The sequence below is a fragment of the Squalius cephalus genome (genome assembly GCF_949319135.1).
Source record: "Squalius cephalus genome assembly, chromosome: 5".
NCBI lineage: Eukaryota > Metazoa > Chordata > Actinopteri > Cypriniformes > Leuciscidae > Squalius > Squalius cephalus.
Genome location: NC_137126.1, coordinates 11,701,708 through 11,717,705, shown reverse-complemented (window position 1 = coordinate 11,717,705; position 15,998 = coordinate 11,701,708). Strand labels below are relative to the sequence as shown.

The 15,998-nt window shown below is 35.8% G+C and overlaps 1 protein-coding gene across 9 annotated transcripts in view; it reads right to left on the bottom strand.

Moving 5' to 3' along the window:
• mast4 (microtubule associated serine/threonine kinase family member 4) overlaps nucleotides 1-9,181 on the bottom strand; it is a 141,201-nt gene extending 132,020 nt beyond the window's left edge. For all 9 annotated transcript variants that reach the window (XM_079870757.1, XM_079870770.1, XM_079870768.1 and 6 more), the window contains exon 1: nucleotides 8,702-9,181. In XM_079870757.1, coding sequence (XP_079726883.1) covers nucleotides 8,702-8,971 — 270 coding nt within the window. In that variant the 5' untranslated portion in view covers nucleotides 8,972-9,181. The remainder of the gene's footprint in view (nucleotides 1-8,701) is intronic.
• Nucleotides 9,182-15,998: the final 6,817 nt, after the last annotated feature.

The window sequence follows — 15,998 nt, the reverse complement described above, 5'->3', positions numbered from 1 at the left end:
GGAATAGCACTTTTGGGAGTACTTCGACTCGGCGCAGTAAAAAGTCACGTTTGTTCTATTGACAGAAGTGAGAGGAAGAGGATCAGGCATGACTTTTTACTGTGCCGAGTCGAAGTAACTGTTTTTAAATAGGGAAAACGTTGATGTGTTTGGTCACTTCTAAATTCATTGCTGTTAGATACCATAGAATATACTGGGCTAAGCTAAGTGCTTTCAAAGTGTCACCGCGCACCAGAGCGATTGAGTGCATGCACTGAGATGAGAGAGGTATGTATCAACTCGTCTTAGTTAAGGGAATAAGAACATAGTTTAATATGAAAAAAACGTGGAGTATCCCTTTAACTGTGAGCAAATAAGCATAGTGACAACTTGATCCTATTATATATCCCCATTATAACCACTAAGCCATCTACACTGCAAGTGTGATCTAGTTTTGCCACATTGTCTAACAGCTTTGTTGATTTATAATGGGAATGATCCAGTTTTAACCTGCAGTTTTAACCTGTTTATATACAGTAAACACACTGTGTCCCAATTAAAAAAAAATCAGAGTTACATTGAAGAACTTACAATGAAAGTGAATGGGTTTTTAAAAGCAGAAATGTGATTCTTGTAATTTTATAAAAGCAATTACATTAATTATTGTGTTAAAACATGTATTATTTGAGCTGTAAAGTTGTTTAAACCTTTTTTTTTGTATCTTTTTTAGTTAAGTCAAAGTGTTGGAATTGTAAATTTGGAAACGCAGAAAAGGTTAGTGTTAGTTTTTTTCCCCCCCACACTAAAACAATGTTAATGCACATATTGTTTAAAGGTAGGGTATATGCAAACAAAAAAAAAAAAAAAAAATTATAAACACTGTGTTATACAGGTTGAAACTTCACATCCTGCTAGCAATCAATAATAGAAGTGGTCTAAATATTAAAATCTGTATATCTTCATGTGGAACGAAAATGTCCGAATGCAATGATACGATGTCCTACGTACGTGCCTGTCAACATGTTTTTTCATACCAGCACCCTGCTTGCTCAGACATCAAACATCCTCAGCGAGTTCCATAAGGTTTAAAAGTTACATAATTGCCTATCCTAACTTTAAGTGTTGTGACTTTACAATAGAAACTTGACTAATGCAAACATTTTTAGAAATCATGGTTTTCCTTTCAAGTAACATTGTAATGGAGTCTGCATGGTGTGTGTTAGCAGGCACACTGACATCTGGCATACTTCTCTGTCATTTTGGGAGTTCCTTCATGAATGAACATGTCCAAATAAAGACGAAGAGCAATTTCCTTTTCTTCCACATACAAGAAATGTGCAAGAGCGTATACTCTATCATGCTTCTAAAATCACACATCTGTTTATATCCAGAGGGAGGTTGTGTCAACACAGGAAACATGACTTTGCTACTGAGATTTTGCAGGGCTATTGCCAACAGTAAACCTTTAGGGATAATGAACAGTGCAGTGTGAGAGGGGACATGCCTCTTTTAAGACAGTGGGAACTTCTGTGACACCGGGGTGTTCTGGTGAGGCTGACCTCAGCAAAACAGCTCAGTTCAGTAATGTGAGATGTTTAACCTCCAGAGGAACATGATTTAGTTGGAAATGGAGCAGAGGAAATGTTAAGGTCAGGCAGATGTACAGTGATGACGTTAGCTTATGCACTAAAGAGCTGCAAGATTTTCATGATTTTGTTTCTTTAGGGTAAAATATGCCATATTTCTTGTAGTTGTCTCTACTCAGTAAACTGGGATAATTGAAGATATTTCAGATGTCAAATGAACTTAACTTTTGGACTTTTTGTCATTTTTATTAAAGGATGTTTTTTTTTAAATATCAACATTTGTGTGATTTGAAACCGTTTTGTGATTAATTTATCTAATTTGTGTCTCTGGAAAATAGTCTTTGACATTTATAAGTATTGTTGAATTTCAAGTTTGTTTGTGCCCATTTCTTAGGTGAGGGATTTGTGGATTACAGTTTAGGGTTAGAGGTAAAACAAACACCGCTATGGAAATCGGGACTAAATGTACAATTTTCTATTTGGTAGACAATTACATTAACATCCATCCATCCATCCATCCATCCATCCATCTAAAATAAAACAAAATTAAGAATTTTATTCAATAATTCAGGCTAATTATTAATTTAACAGGCCTTTGTGTAGAGCAAGGAGAATCATGGAGGTCTATAAAAGCTCACTCATCTCAATAATCTATGATCAGCCAGCAAATTAATCCATTAAATGTGATTATTCAGTATCAATAGTTGTTGCAGCACATATGCAACAAAGTGGTCTGTTTTTTGATGCAATTAATTAAAGTGGCCTTACTACACAATCAAATCATCACCAGCATGGTATAAATATGCAAAATGGCTGCCCACTGCTCTGGGTGTGTGTGTCCATGGTTTGCAGTGTGTGCATGTTCACTACTCACTACTCTGTGTTTGCACTAACTTGGATGGGTTAAATGCAGAGGGCAGGGATACCATACTTGGCCTTCACATGTCACTTAAATTAATAAATTATATTAATATTATAATAAACATTGAACAATCCAAGCACAGTGGACCATCAAATAGCACAAAGCAGTATAATGAGAGCAATTTAGTGTTTTCTTTTATTTCATTTTTTTTATTTATTGCAGACAGTGCATGAAAGAGTGTTGAGCAACCAGGACACAGTTCCCTAAAAAAACGGATGTTTGCCAAGCCTTTCACTTTCCCTGGATCCTCAGGCTTAGTGCTTTATAATCCAGTATTATTAACAGAATCCATCTCAAACAGTTCCATCACTTCACAAGATTGAATATAGATACAGATTTATGAAGAACAGACACCATAGTTTACATTAGATACATTGCAAAATGGTTTGATGTTACCGCACCCAAGTTTCCACACAGGTGTTAACAGGCTGGCAATGAAATATACATATATATGCTGGTGCACCAACAAAAAGTACCCTTATAATAGCACCAATCTAACAACTTTGTCAGCTTTACAGCTATTATACAATCAGCAGTTTAAAATTCAACCCCATTTCATTTTCACCAAAGTTTATATTCTAGAACAAAATCATACTGTGTAAAATCTATAAGCACAATTGTGAATGCAAAATTATGGTTTGAGGCTGTTAAAGTGTTAAGTTTATTTTGACTTAGCCAAAAAGTAAACTAATTTCAAAAGCTGGTGGGGGTAGGGGGGGGGGGGGGGGGTCTCTGTTTAGTTCTCTTAAAGTTAATGTTTGAGGATTTCTTACCCTACACCCATCAGAAGTTCCCCACACTGGTGACGTGAAATTCCTTCTCAATGCCATTGTTGTTTCATTAAAAGGTTCCCCCAAAAGCCAAAGCTATCTCTCTCATTTCAACAGTCGACCAAGCGAAACCAATAAATCAACAGCAAACAGACAGACATGCTGAGGATGACATCACCCGTAATGGACAGAGGAGAAACCCTAAACAGATTAAGGGCAAATCCTCTTAGCAAGTAAGCCATTCACCAACACTCTACATCCTCTTTACAGGTCCGAGAAACCCTGTTAAAATAAATGGATGGTTATTTATAACCTCGGAAATGGACTTTCACTTGTTGAATCCTATCGACAGCTCTACAACAGATAATTCAGACTGATTTAAAAAAAAGAAAAACACACACACACAGAGACCAGCACTCATATTTCTGAGAACAATGTACTGTCATGAGGTCACTAGTCAAAATATGACTAGAAAAGATTAAAAGGTATGACATTTTGAAACAGATTACGACAATAATCAAGGAAAGATAAAAAATACTGTATTTTAGGCTTGCAAATGTAATATCATTTTGAGGATTGCATTAGTGCGGAACTGCAAGTGTTTCCGAGACTTCGTTTACACTGTATACAAAATTTTACAGACTAAACTAAGACTATTTTGCAAGATATGAAATCAGATCGATTTATTCAGATATTGTAATCAAAATATTGCTAAAGTAATGATGTAAGCATCAGCATAATGCTTTCTCATGCATAATTAAAACTGCTCATTCACACATTCACTAGTGAATGCTAAATACAGTGGTTTGCTATTTGAGGAAAGAGCAAGCTAAAATGAGAGAATGTCTCAAAGAGGTGAAAAGAATGAATGAATAAATAAAAAGTCTACTTCTGACACTTTTTTGCATTGTGACATTATTTTCAGAACAATTAAGCAAATTTTACCCCAATAAACGGTATTTTTTGTATGTAACATTTGCTTTACATATTTGTTGCATTTCAAGTGACAAGACAAAAAAAAGTTCAGACAGACATGTCTGAGGGGAAAAAAAGAGCTGAGGAGAATCAACATACGAAAGGCCGGAGAGTGGATCCAGCCACAGAAAAGCGGCACAGTCTGTCCCTGAGATGGAGGAGCCAGCTCTTCGGGAGATGAACGCACCAACTCCTTCCCCCAGAGGAGGGTCGGGTTGAGAATCATTTGTTGAGACAAATTTCTGTAAAAGACCAGTTTCTTCTATCTCTCAGTCTCAAGAGGGTGGTGATGGCAGTGTGCGATGCTGTACCTTGCCACTCATCCTCCTCCTTTATCACCAGTGTGCAGTGCTGTGCGCTTCGAGGACGCGATGCCTTCTCACCTTCCCCCCTGCCCAACCGTGGAGCCAGGTAAGTGTTGCACCGCAAACTTGGTCCCCACTCTGGGACACTGTGCCTTCCGGGTTGGGCCCCTGCACTCCACCTCACTGCCACACTGTCAGTACTTCTGTGGTCCCTCTGACCCCGCCTGTTCGGCATCTGGAAGCCTGGCTAGCACTTCCAAGCCCATCTCGCTGGCTTATTCGGACCTTCAAACTATCAAATAGTTCGCCCGGCGTCCCACCAGGTTCGAGGCATCCGGTTCATCTCAGTGGCGGTCAAGGATGCTCCTGTCCTGCGTGCGGAGATCGCAGTCCTACAGGCAAAGGACACGATAGAGCCGGTCCGTCAAGCCAATATGAAGGCGGGGTTTTACAGCCCGTACATCACTGCACCCAAGAAAGGCAGTGGGTTACGGCAGTGGGTTAACATCAACAGAGGATCTCTTTTACCGGTATAGAGTTAGATTCGGTAAACAGCAAGCCTCATAGACGAACGCGCTCAGTCGGTGCTGAACTGCCTGAACTCGTTCAAAATAAAACACGTCGGCAAATTATATTTCAATGGATTCTTATTGCTGCTTCCACTGACACCAGTGTGTAATATACAAACTATAAACGTATTGTTGTGCTAGTACTTATGTGTATTTAAATGTCTGAAACCTAAGATAAACATTATGTGGTTGGAAATACTGAATAGTTGTACACACAAGAACTAATACTCAGATATACACACACACACTCTTGTACATCTATCTTTATGAGGACATTCATTGACACAATGCAATCTCTAGACGCTTACCCTAACCTTACCCATCACAACTAAGTGTCTAACCCAAACCCTTACCCTAAACCTAGCCTTAACATAATTATAACCTTATCCCTAAAACCAAGTCTTGACCCTTAAACACTTAAAGGGGTCTCAGAAAGTGAGGACCGGCCAAACAAACACACACACACTATATTTTTGTGTGTGTGTGTGTGTGTGTGTGTGTGTGTGTGTGTGTGTGTGTGTGTGTGTGTGTGTGTGTGTGTGTGTGTGTGTGTGTGTGTGTGTGTGTGTGTGTGTGTGTGTGTGTGTGTGTGTGTGTGTGTGTGTGTGTAAGGACATGCAAGTATCTGGATTATTTACCATATATTGTTGTTGTAAAGGAGGAAAAAACAAATATTTTCATTAAAAATAAACTGTCATTATCATCTGATACTATCAATTACATACTTTGTGCTGTAGACATGGACATTATGGACTTATTTGAAGTATCTAACATTTTAAAATGCATTAATATAGTAATCATTCGGTACTATGTGTATATACCATCACAATATTTACTCTTTAAGGGTAAAAAGAATGTTGCATGCTCCAGTCACATGTTTTACCATGCATATAGTCTTGCTGCATATGTCTAAAGGGTGAATGTTGCTAAATTTCAACGTTCTGGGCTCTCGTAAAAAACTGCATTTCATCCTAAATGTATGTTCATGCACAATCAGCAGATTGTGTATGCATGTAAGATGTCTAAAAACCAAATGTATGGTTGAATCTATGCATGTCATTTCATGTAAAACACCCCAAAAAGGTTTGGGTCTTCAATTTAAATTTTTATTGTTACTGATTTGTTGACAGAATAAATACATTTTATAAATTTATATTGAATGATAACACCACTTTTAGTATGAGACATCATTTCTTTACTGTTCTTCAAAAAAACATCACTCACTGCACAAAATTACTTAATTCTCAAATTTGACAGTTCATTGTAATTTTTACTATCGTGAACCATATTGTATAGTTGTGGTGGTGGTCTGTCTCAGCCATGTGAGTATAGCAAAGCTGTCTTGCACACTTACAGTAGTTCAACCCAAACCTGAACACTTTTACTCATCAACCCCATTTCAGGTCTTTTAAATAGCCTCTTTCACCCTTCCCTCATGAATACTGCCCCAGAAAAGTAAAGGCTGTGAATGCAAAGACAGCAACACTGCGACACTGTCCTGAACGTTTCTTTGATCCTCAAAGGTGTGGCAGATAGCTTTCTGGGACTGTGGTTGTGGTGTAGTGGCCAGGGTATAGGCGAACTGGTTTTAACCACACTGTTAAAATAAAAAAAATAAAAAATAAATAACCTCAACTCATTATATGGTATATTGGTTTCTTTTTCTTTTTCTTTTTATTGGAGTTCTAATTCCTCTCTGTACCTTTTATTATTATTATTATTTTATTTTTATTTTTCAATTTAAATACATTGGAAATGAAGTAAATTAAGTTTAATTTACTAAAATAAAGTTGTTGGGGTTTTTTTGGGTTTTTTTTTTACAGTGCAAGTGGCTCTGAATGTTAAAAACTTTCTCCTTTCCAGTCTTAAAGGTGCAGTAAGTGACTTCTGAGAAATGCTGTTGAGATTTGAAATAACCCCAAACAAACATATCTTGATCTTTCTTTTTTTTATTAATTTATTTTATTAATAAAACTTAAAATATGTTTTTATTTAATTACATAAGTAATTATAAGTACTTTTAAAAATAATATAGCTAATATAGCTTCAAAACATAAAAGCTAGTAAATAATAAAGAGGATGTTTCTCTTTCTCAGCTTTACTGTTGTTGGATTATTACTGGTAACATCATAGACAGTAGGAGATCTAATTCTGCTGCTAAAACATCATATGTAGATTAAACCCTTTAATTATTGTTCATATGAAGGGTCTATAAATATGCAGTAGTTGGAATTCCTTTATGTAAACAAATAAGTTGTGGGGGAATGTAAGTCACACTGTTTCTCAGAAGTCTGTCTTCTGCACGGCATAGTACATTTACGTCGCTTAATCGCACTCAGTGTAAAAGGCCCTTAACACTGTGGAAAAAGGGTAGATCTTTCTCTCGTTCCCACTCGCTTGACCTGACTGCAAGCAAACATTAGATGACATGGCTCTTGAGAGTAACAAGAATCTCAGGTATCTGATTGGTGTAACAAAGCCATCGAATCCTCAGGCAAGGCAATAAGACGTCACAGTGAAAAGGTCTGACATCATGCTGGATAAACCAGTCAGAAAAAGTTTGACAATGACTAACCTACTTTTCAAGTTATACTACCCCTCTTTAATTTTAAGAACCTCCTGTATGAAACAACCAAAATTACCTTTTGTTTTTTATCAACCAAACAGGACATATACAGGTGAATGAAACTGAAACAAGATAAAACCGCATGCGAGAAAGTTTGTGTAAACAAGCACCTACAAATTACAGCTGAATGATTGAAACTCCCTCAAAGAGTCTGCAAGCATTGAGACGTACAATAGTAATATGCCTCTAGACTTATAACTTAATGAAATTCACAACTCATTTTATTTCCAAAATGTGGCATATTTCCACATGAAACAGGAAAACACTGCAGGAAAGAAAGAAAGAAAGAAAGAAAGAAAGAAAGAAAGAAAGAAAGAAAGAAAGAAAGAAAGTCTTTTGCATTGTAACATCTCAATTTGCATAATGTTACTAAATATTTTGATAAAACAAAAAAGTAAATATTCATATTTGTAAATTATTATTTGATTAAATAAACTATTCTTTGGGGGCCTATTAATGAAGGAACTCTGAATTGTTGATCACAAAAACAAAAAAGTTGTCACAAGTTGTCTGTTATAGTAATGTAACTTTGCACATTTGTGCATATTAAAATCGTTTTTGTCAGCCAATCATGAAAAGCAACTTTATCTTTGTAAATGGTTAAACGTGTAGAAGAAGAAAAAAAATATGGCAATGTAATATGCAAATAATACGAGACCATTCTCAGTATGTGACTTAACAGTCTCACAAGCGCAATTCAGTATGCATGTTCTCACGAAAGAGGAAAAATATATACACCTGTAGTCTCTCCCAAACAGACTCCAAAACTAACTTAAACCCAGTACAGTATAACAATACGGGAAATATTTTTCACCGTGTCAACAGCAGCACTGCGGAGCGTTTTCACTCAAACAAACAAACAAACAAACAAACACACCTGCAGTCGCGCGCGTACATCGGTGATCAAACATACACAGACTGAATGTCTCATGAGTGTTTAGTAGTGCTATTATAATCAATGTACGTTACCATTTCGTCCTCGTCACTGTCCCCTTCATTTTCTCCTTCATCGAGTTCATCCCCATTTCTTGCTTTTATCTCGTCGCAGCATTCAGCGAAATCCTTTCCCTTCACTTTTTCGTCAAGACCTACAAAATCTGAGGAGTGACATTGAAATTCCTCAAATTGTAATTCGGGTTCATACGTCTCGGCTCGCGCCTCGCCTTCTGACAGCGTGTCGGAGCCTGATGAATTGTCTCCACCGTCGCCTCCAAATGTTTCTGACTGCTCACTCTCCATTGCCCTAAAACATCTCGGTAATTGTCTTAAACTAATGACATGCTGAAGGACAACTTATCTGAGCTCCAGCTAAGCGCCCGAGAGAACTTCCCTCACTGTGCTGCTGTAATTTGAACGAACATGAGTATTAACCAGCCATTGAAAGTGAAGTTTGTATTGCAGCACTGGAGCGCGTCCTCTGCTCAACTCATCGCTGCAGTGTCTTTAACTGAAGTCTGCGCTCATTGGCTGAGCAAACTCCGCCCATCAGCCAATGAGAAAAGCTGGTCAAGTCCTTTTAAATCAATGGCGCACTACTAGTGCTACTGACACCTTGAGCTCTCAGAAAAAGGTTTGTCCAAAGAACACGGAAAGGTGTAGGGCTGCCAAATACAGCAGGAATATAAACGGGACAGTATCGTTTTATTAAAATAAGGGGCACTGGCCATTTTTATACCACACATGCCATTTGAGATTTAAGTTAGAATTCCGAGCACATGAATGACCAAGCGACGTCGTATTTACAAGTAAATAAGTAAATTAATCAAATAAAACGATAAGACAATAGTTGCCGAGTAATCACGTTGGAAGAGGCGTGTTTGACTTGAAACATTGCGGAAAGCTGAGAACTGTAAAATATGATATTACAGTTTTTCTCGATTGCTTAAACACATTTCTTGAAACTATGCCTCGTATTCTCAAAACTATAAACACAAATCCTTAACGTCTCACCCAATTCCCCAAACATCCTATTTTCAGGTCAAAATGAAGCTCTACACTCAAAACCATTCACTCTTGCTGAAAAACCAAACTTTGCCCTCAGACAGGACACACAAGCCCTCAAAATCACACACACTACAACATAGTCTAACACACTGGTGCAATAAATTCAAAACAACATTTCCAAAACTGGTAAGTTATGTTGCTTGTGGTTCCCCCCCCCTCACAAACCTTTTCACATGATGAACACAAAAGACACAACCAGTGGATACATTGGCACATTTTTATTCATACACAGAAAACACACACACACAAAAACTTTTTTTTTTCCTGTTTTACTCTTTTTTACTCTTTTTTTTTACTCTCTCCTCTAATTTTTTTTTTATATTTACTTACAGTAAGATGTGTGTGACCAACATATGACAGTAAAAGAGCACACACAAACCATATTCTAATATGGAATTTGAATTGTATTGGAATGGTAAAGAGTGTTGGGACGTAACAGGAGGGCCTCCACTCAAGGATACAATATGATGGACACGTCTAAGAATGTTCCACATATGGTTGAAATACCTAGAAAGATAACATTCTGGGAGTCAAGACTATAAAGGAGAAAGGAAGCCCTCCCTTCACTGTCACACTCTGCAGCCACTCTGTGTGACTGTACGACTGCTGGCCTTTTCTTGCAAGAAAATACACCTCATCAAAGACTATTGGAAATGTTTGTCTCTTATTCAGTGATAGAATTTTGTTTGCCACCACACCTCCCTGAAGGTTCTCGAGGCGACAGTAAAGTGACTCAAATTTGGCCTTACTCGTAGCCCAGCCTCCCTCATAGTCATACCATTGATAAAGACATGGGCAACTAGAGTGGCTTGAATTTCATCTGAGACTGCTTGTCTTCTTGCCCTTGCCCTTCTTCCTCCTCATTCTTATCCCTCTTCCTTCATGTCTTTCTGGATCCATTGTTCCAAAACGCAATAAACTGATTTGGGCCCTTTTATATATCTATTGAAGGTTCTGATTGATGTGTGTTAAATTTTGACTCTTAGTGTTTCCACTTGGGTAATTGTGTGCTAACTGAGCTGAAGCTGTGCTGACTTGAGTGAACAATTTTGAATGCTAGTGCTTTCTAAATGACAACATGGTCTAAGCAATGAGAAATGAAGGGACTTGTGTGTAGAGTTTTGCAGTGACAGTTCAACAAATCTGACTCATGTGTCAAAACAGGGAATAGTGTTTATAGTTTAGTGAAATGGGTGTGCTTTTTGATAAATGCCGTTATGGTTTTGAAATTTTAGTTCAAAAGCTTGGTTATAGTGTTTAAGCAATCGAGAAAAACTGTAAGTGTTTTTTTTGTTGTTGTTTGTTTGTTTGTTTGTTTGTTTGTTTGTTTGTTTGTTTGTTTGTTTCGTTTAAAAGTGTGATGTCACAGCCTATAGGCTATAGGAACAGCTTGAGAGAACACTGGTAAAGTTAATCTCTCACCTTTCATGGTTTGCTAAAAACAAATTATTTACATGATTTTAAAGATGTAGCTGTGATTTGGTTTTATTGTGCAGCATATGCATGAATTTGAATTGCTTAGCATAATATTATTATTTATTTATTTTTTCTAAATGTCATTATCATTTGTTAACAAACAAGTGTGCATTACTTCAATGAGCTCATTGTTTATGCATTAAATGATTACATTGTTTAAATTAATACATTTTTTGCTAACTGTGATTTTGTACAGTATATGTACATTTCTGAAATACATAACTTAGACAGTTACCTCTGATAACAGATCATTCTAAATTGCAATGTGGACTCGTGCATTTTCTGTAAAGCTGCTTTGAAACAATGTGTATTGTGAAAAGCGCTATACAAATAAATGTGAATTGAATTGAATTATTATTCCAAGTTGCATTTATTTTAAAGAAAGATGTCTAATGTGGCATATTTCCATATGAAACAGGATAAAGAAAGAAAGAAAGAAAGAAAGAAAGAAAGAAAGAAAGAAAGAAAGAAAGAAAGAAAGAAAGAAAGAAAGAAAGAAAGAAAGAAAGAAAGAAAGAAAGAGAATAATTTATTAAACACTCTTTGTATGTGTTTTATATCATCTTTGCATTGGTTTGGCTCTTTCAAAATTCATTTAAAATGTCTTTTTGCATTGTAACATCTCAATTTGCATAATGTTATTAAATATTTTGATAAAACAAAGTAAATATTCATATTTGCTAATTATTATTTGATTAAATAAACATTTTTGGGGGACCTATTAATGAACATTGTTGATCACAAAAAAAAAAAAAAAAAAATTGTCACATTGTTGTGGGGTCTGTATTTTATTGTAATGTAACTTTGCAAATATGTGCATATTAAAAACGTTTTTGTCAGCCATGCATGAATAAAGCAACTTTATTTTTGTAAATGATTAAACGTGTAAGAAGAAAAAATATATGACAATGTAATATGCAAATAATACGAGACCAATCTCAGTATGTTTACATGTATGATATATGATAATATGACATCATATGTCATTTTTATTTCTTGGTCAACCTGTTTGTTTTAACAAATATACATATTTGGTTCCCTTTTTTAACACTGAGTATTTACTATATTATAGAATAATGTCAGTTTTGTATAGCTGAATGCTATAACATTGAGCTTTAGATACAGATTTCAATAGGTAACACTTTCCTGCAAAGTCAATACTGTAGTAGCCTACAAAAAGAATGTTTAGAATTTGTAAAGAGTGTGCCAACTTCACTGATAATCAACACATCTTTTTTTGTTTAGCAAGTTATGTGCATTCAGTTCTTGTACAAATTGTAGACAAGTGTAGGCTACTAACTCTCTTGCACACGTGCCAACACATATTAAAAAAAAAAGAAACTTGTTCAGTGATTTGAACTTTTTGAACTTATTGTTTTGAGAAAAGTGTTTGAGAAAAACTGTAATAAGTACAAATATATCAGTACAACATACAAATTTAGAACAGATATTCCCCATACACACAACCCTATAGCAAATCCAAATCCTCCATCCCACAGTGCTTCAAGTATAGATGAGTAAAGTTTGATGACAAACGTTGATGTTGGCTTGACAAAGCCTTTTTGTCTGAAAGTGTGAAATAACTTTGAGCTTGTACTTTGAAGATTTTACTCAAAGAAGACAATTAACATGTTCTAGCACATTGCTAACATGTATTGATAGCATGTTTCTGGCATGATTAGCACATTGCTAGCATGATTTAACACATCAAACATAATTAAACAAGAGGGCATAGATATAATCGGATGAGGTTTATGTATTCTGCCCTGTTGTTATACCCAGATAACAGAGGAAGTTCCCCCAGTGTTTTACAAACAAATCCTGACTTTTTTTTTTTCCAACCGAAATATTATTTTTATGATATGATATGATAAGATAATACTTCCTTAGTCCACATAGAGGTGAAAGGAAGCTCAGAATCCTCCTACCTCAATGTACATTTTATGGCTGCTAGAAGAGCTAATCTTACAAACCTCAGATAAACCTCTGGCTTATCAATGAAATGGACAGGATAAGCCTGGTCTCCATGGGCATATTAGTACCTGTTTATCTTCAGTACATGCTCAGATCATACACAATCTTGAGGTCACTGTGCTTTACAAATGGAGTCTTGTGCACTCAGATTATCATTCGTGTGATTATAACTCAAACCTACATTGAAGTAAAATGTAGGCAAAGCTCAGTTTTCTCTACCATTTCTTATAATCTTCTTTGATTTAAGATCCCCACAGTATTAAGAGAACCAAGTCTCTTTATAAGCTTTAAAAAGCAATGAGAGGTGCTCTGTGATCTCTTAATCAGCAAGTGTTTGGTCTAATATTCATCACTGTGCCACATCTGACATAACTAACCAAAACGTATAAATCGCAGAACGACTTATAGATTCACTCTGTAGATGTCAAACACATGTCAAGAAAAATAAACACTCATATTTAAATACTTGATTTGAATTCACAATTAGTTATAATAATTTAGGCATATTAGCAATATATATATATATATATATTATGCACATTACATTTTAAAGATGCAACTGCACAGTGACATTTTTTGACAAAAGTACAATAGCTAGTTAGTTACACTTACTTCACAACAGATGGCGCTCATCTACAATAGTTTGATTGTATGACTAGAATGGCTTGTGCTATTCCAAATATGATCTAAAGGCCATTTTTTGATAAAGATTACGGGAAAAACATTACATGTACACAGTGCAGTTAAAAAGTTTTTTTTTTTTTTTTTTTTTGTACTGGGGTTAGGGTTGGTGGTTTAGGGTTTATTAAAAAATAATTGATTTAATTTATGAGACAGATTTATCTTCTTACAGTGTCTTACAGTGGATTCAGAACGCATTCAGACCCTTTCATTTTCACATGTTGTTGTTGCAGCCTTATGCTAAAATGCTTTTAAAAAATTACGTAGATATACCCTTCATACCCCATAATGACAATGTAAAAACAAATTTGTGATAACTGCAAATTTCCGAAGAGAAAAACTGAAATATCACATTGGCATAAGTATTGCTATTAACTCATACACATTCTAATTCTCTTTGACTGGAGTCAAAATGCATTTTAGCATTAAGCTGTAACTATGAGAAAAAAACCCAAAGTGTCTGAATACTTTCAGATTTTTTCTAACTTTCATTATCATCTCACTATCATTGTAACATTCTGAAAAGATGTTGATTCAGCCTCAACCTTTACCCTAAAACAAAAAAAGATCTTATGAAATCAGCCAAACACACATCACAAAGAGAAAAACAGCCCACACACTCTTATCTAAGACAGGGATCAAGACCATCGTCTTCCATTCGTCAGGTGATCAAAGCGATGAGTAGTAAAACTATAGATAAACATACAGGTGGGGGATTTTAAAACTGTGCTGTACACCACTCTCAATATATGACCAATTTCCTGTAAATGTCCCTTTGACTGCATTCTATGTTTTTGTCAAGCAGACTAACGCAAATGGCTGACTGACATTTTGATGTTGTACAGTGTACCAAGATGTAGGAACAAATTTGGAAAATGCAAAGGAAATTGAATATTTCAGTCTTGCTCACATCCATTTCTCAGAATGAGGTGTGCTATAAGTAAACAAAATGAGAGGATGTTCTTGGTGTCTACAAATTTTATCAAACGCCTTGATCATCGTGTGGTTGTCGTTGTTCGCGCTGTCACATGTTCCATGTGCTGTAAGCAACAAGCTGCGTAAAAACTCTCTTGAAAGCTGTGAGACTTCTACATAAACAACATTGCAGGTTGTTAGATGGCTCCAACTATACACAGTGAATCTTACATAAAATTGTGAAACTTTTGCCTGGATGTCTTTTCTGTGTTGATGAACACAGAAATGTGTAGGTGCTGTTAAGGAGTCACAAGCTTTAAGTGTTACACTGCAATGTGTTTCCTACATTGGGCCTCCCAACGTTGAAGTCTCTGAAGTGTGAACATGTCTCTTCCTGTATTCATGTATTTGTGTGTGTGTGTGTGTGCGCACTTAGGAGAAAGAGAGATATTTAACATCTCACAGCTCCCATACCACATGTTCTCAGTACAGTTTCTAGTAACTGTATAACTGCCAAATACATTATGTTGATAGCACTTTTGTTCATCTTGATTTTGTGCTGTTTTATGGACTGGACTTGTTTGTGTAAAATAAAAAAATGGTCTTCTGATATTTACAAACCTGAATTAGATTAACTTCCCTTATGGAGTTTATTAGTAACATAGACTCCCTTTCAGATATAGAAAAGTAAGTGGCATATCATTTAGTCAACGTTCGGATTTTTTTAGTATATACTGTACATCAAACTGCAAATGTTTCCTTGAAAGCTCTACAGAAGCAAAGAAGTGAACTTACTTCACAGTTTGTCTGAGATCTGTCATGTGAAACCGTTCAGTCATTTCTCAAAAGTTGAAAGGGCCTTAGACTAGAGTAATCTAAGAAAAGTGCTTGTTCCCCTAAAAAAAGCAAGTTCCCACTACACATTTTGAACTTGTTATGCTGCATGTTCACAACTGTGACCATATTAAACAACTACTGAATTTTTCCATGAGATAAAAAATATAATATTTCAAAGTCATTAAGATAGTTTAGGCTAAATGCCTTACATAATATGAAAAAGAATATGTCCCAATTAACTGTTACATATAGTTGCTACTTATTGGTTAGGCAATGGAACTATAAACTACTTGGGAACTATAAAAGATTTACATGGGGGGGGGGAGTTAATGTTTGGTATCTCTTTTTCACTACATATCAAGCATATTGAGTTTTAATT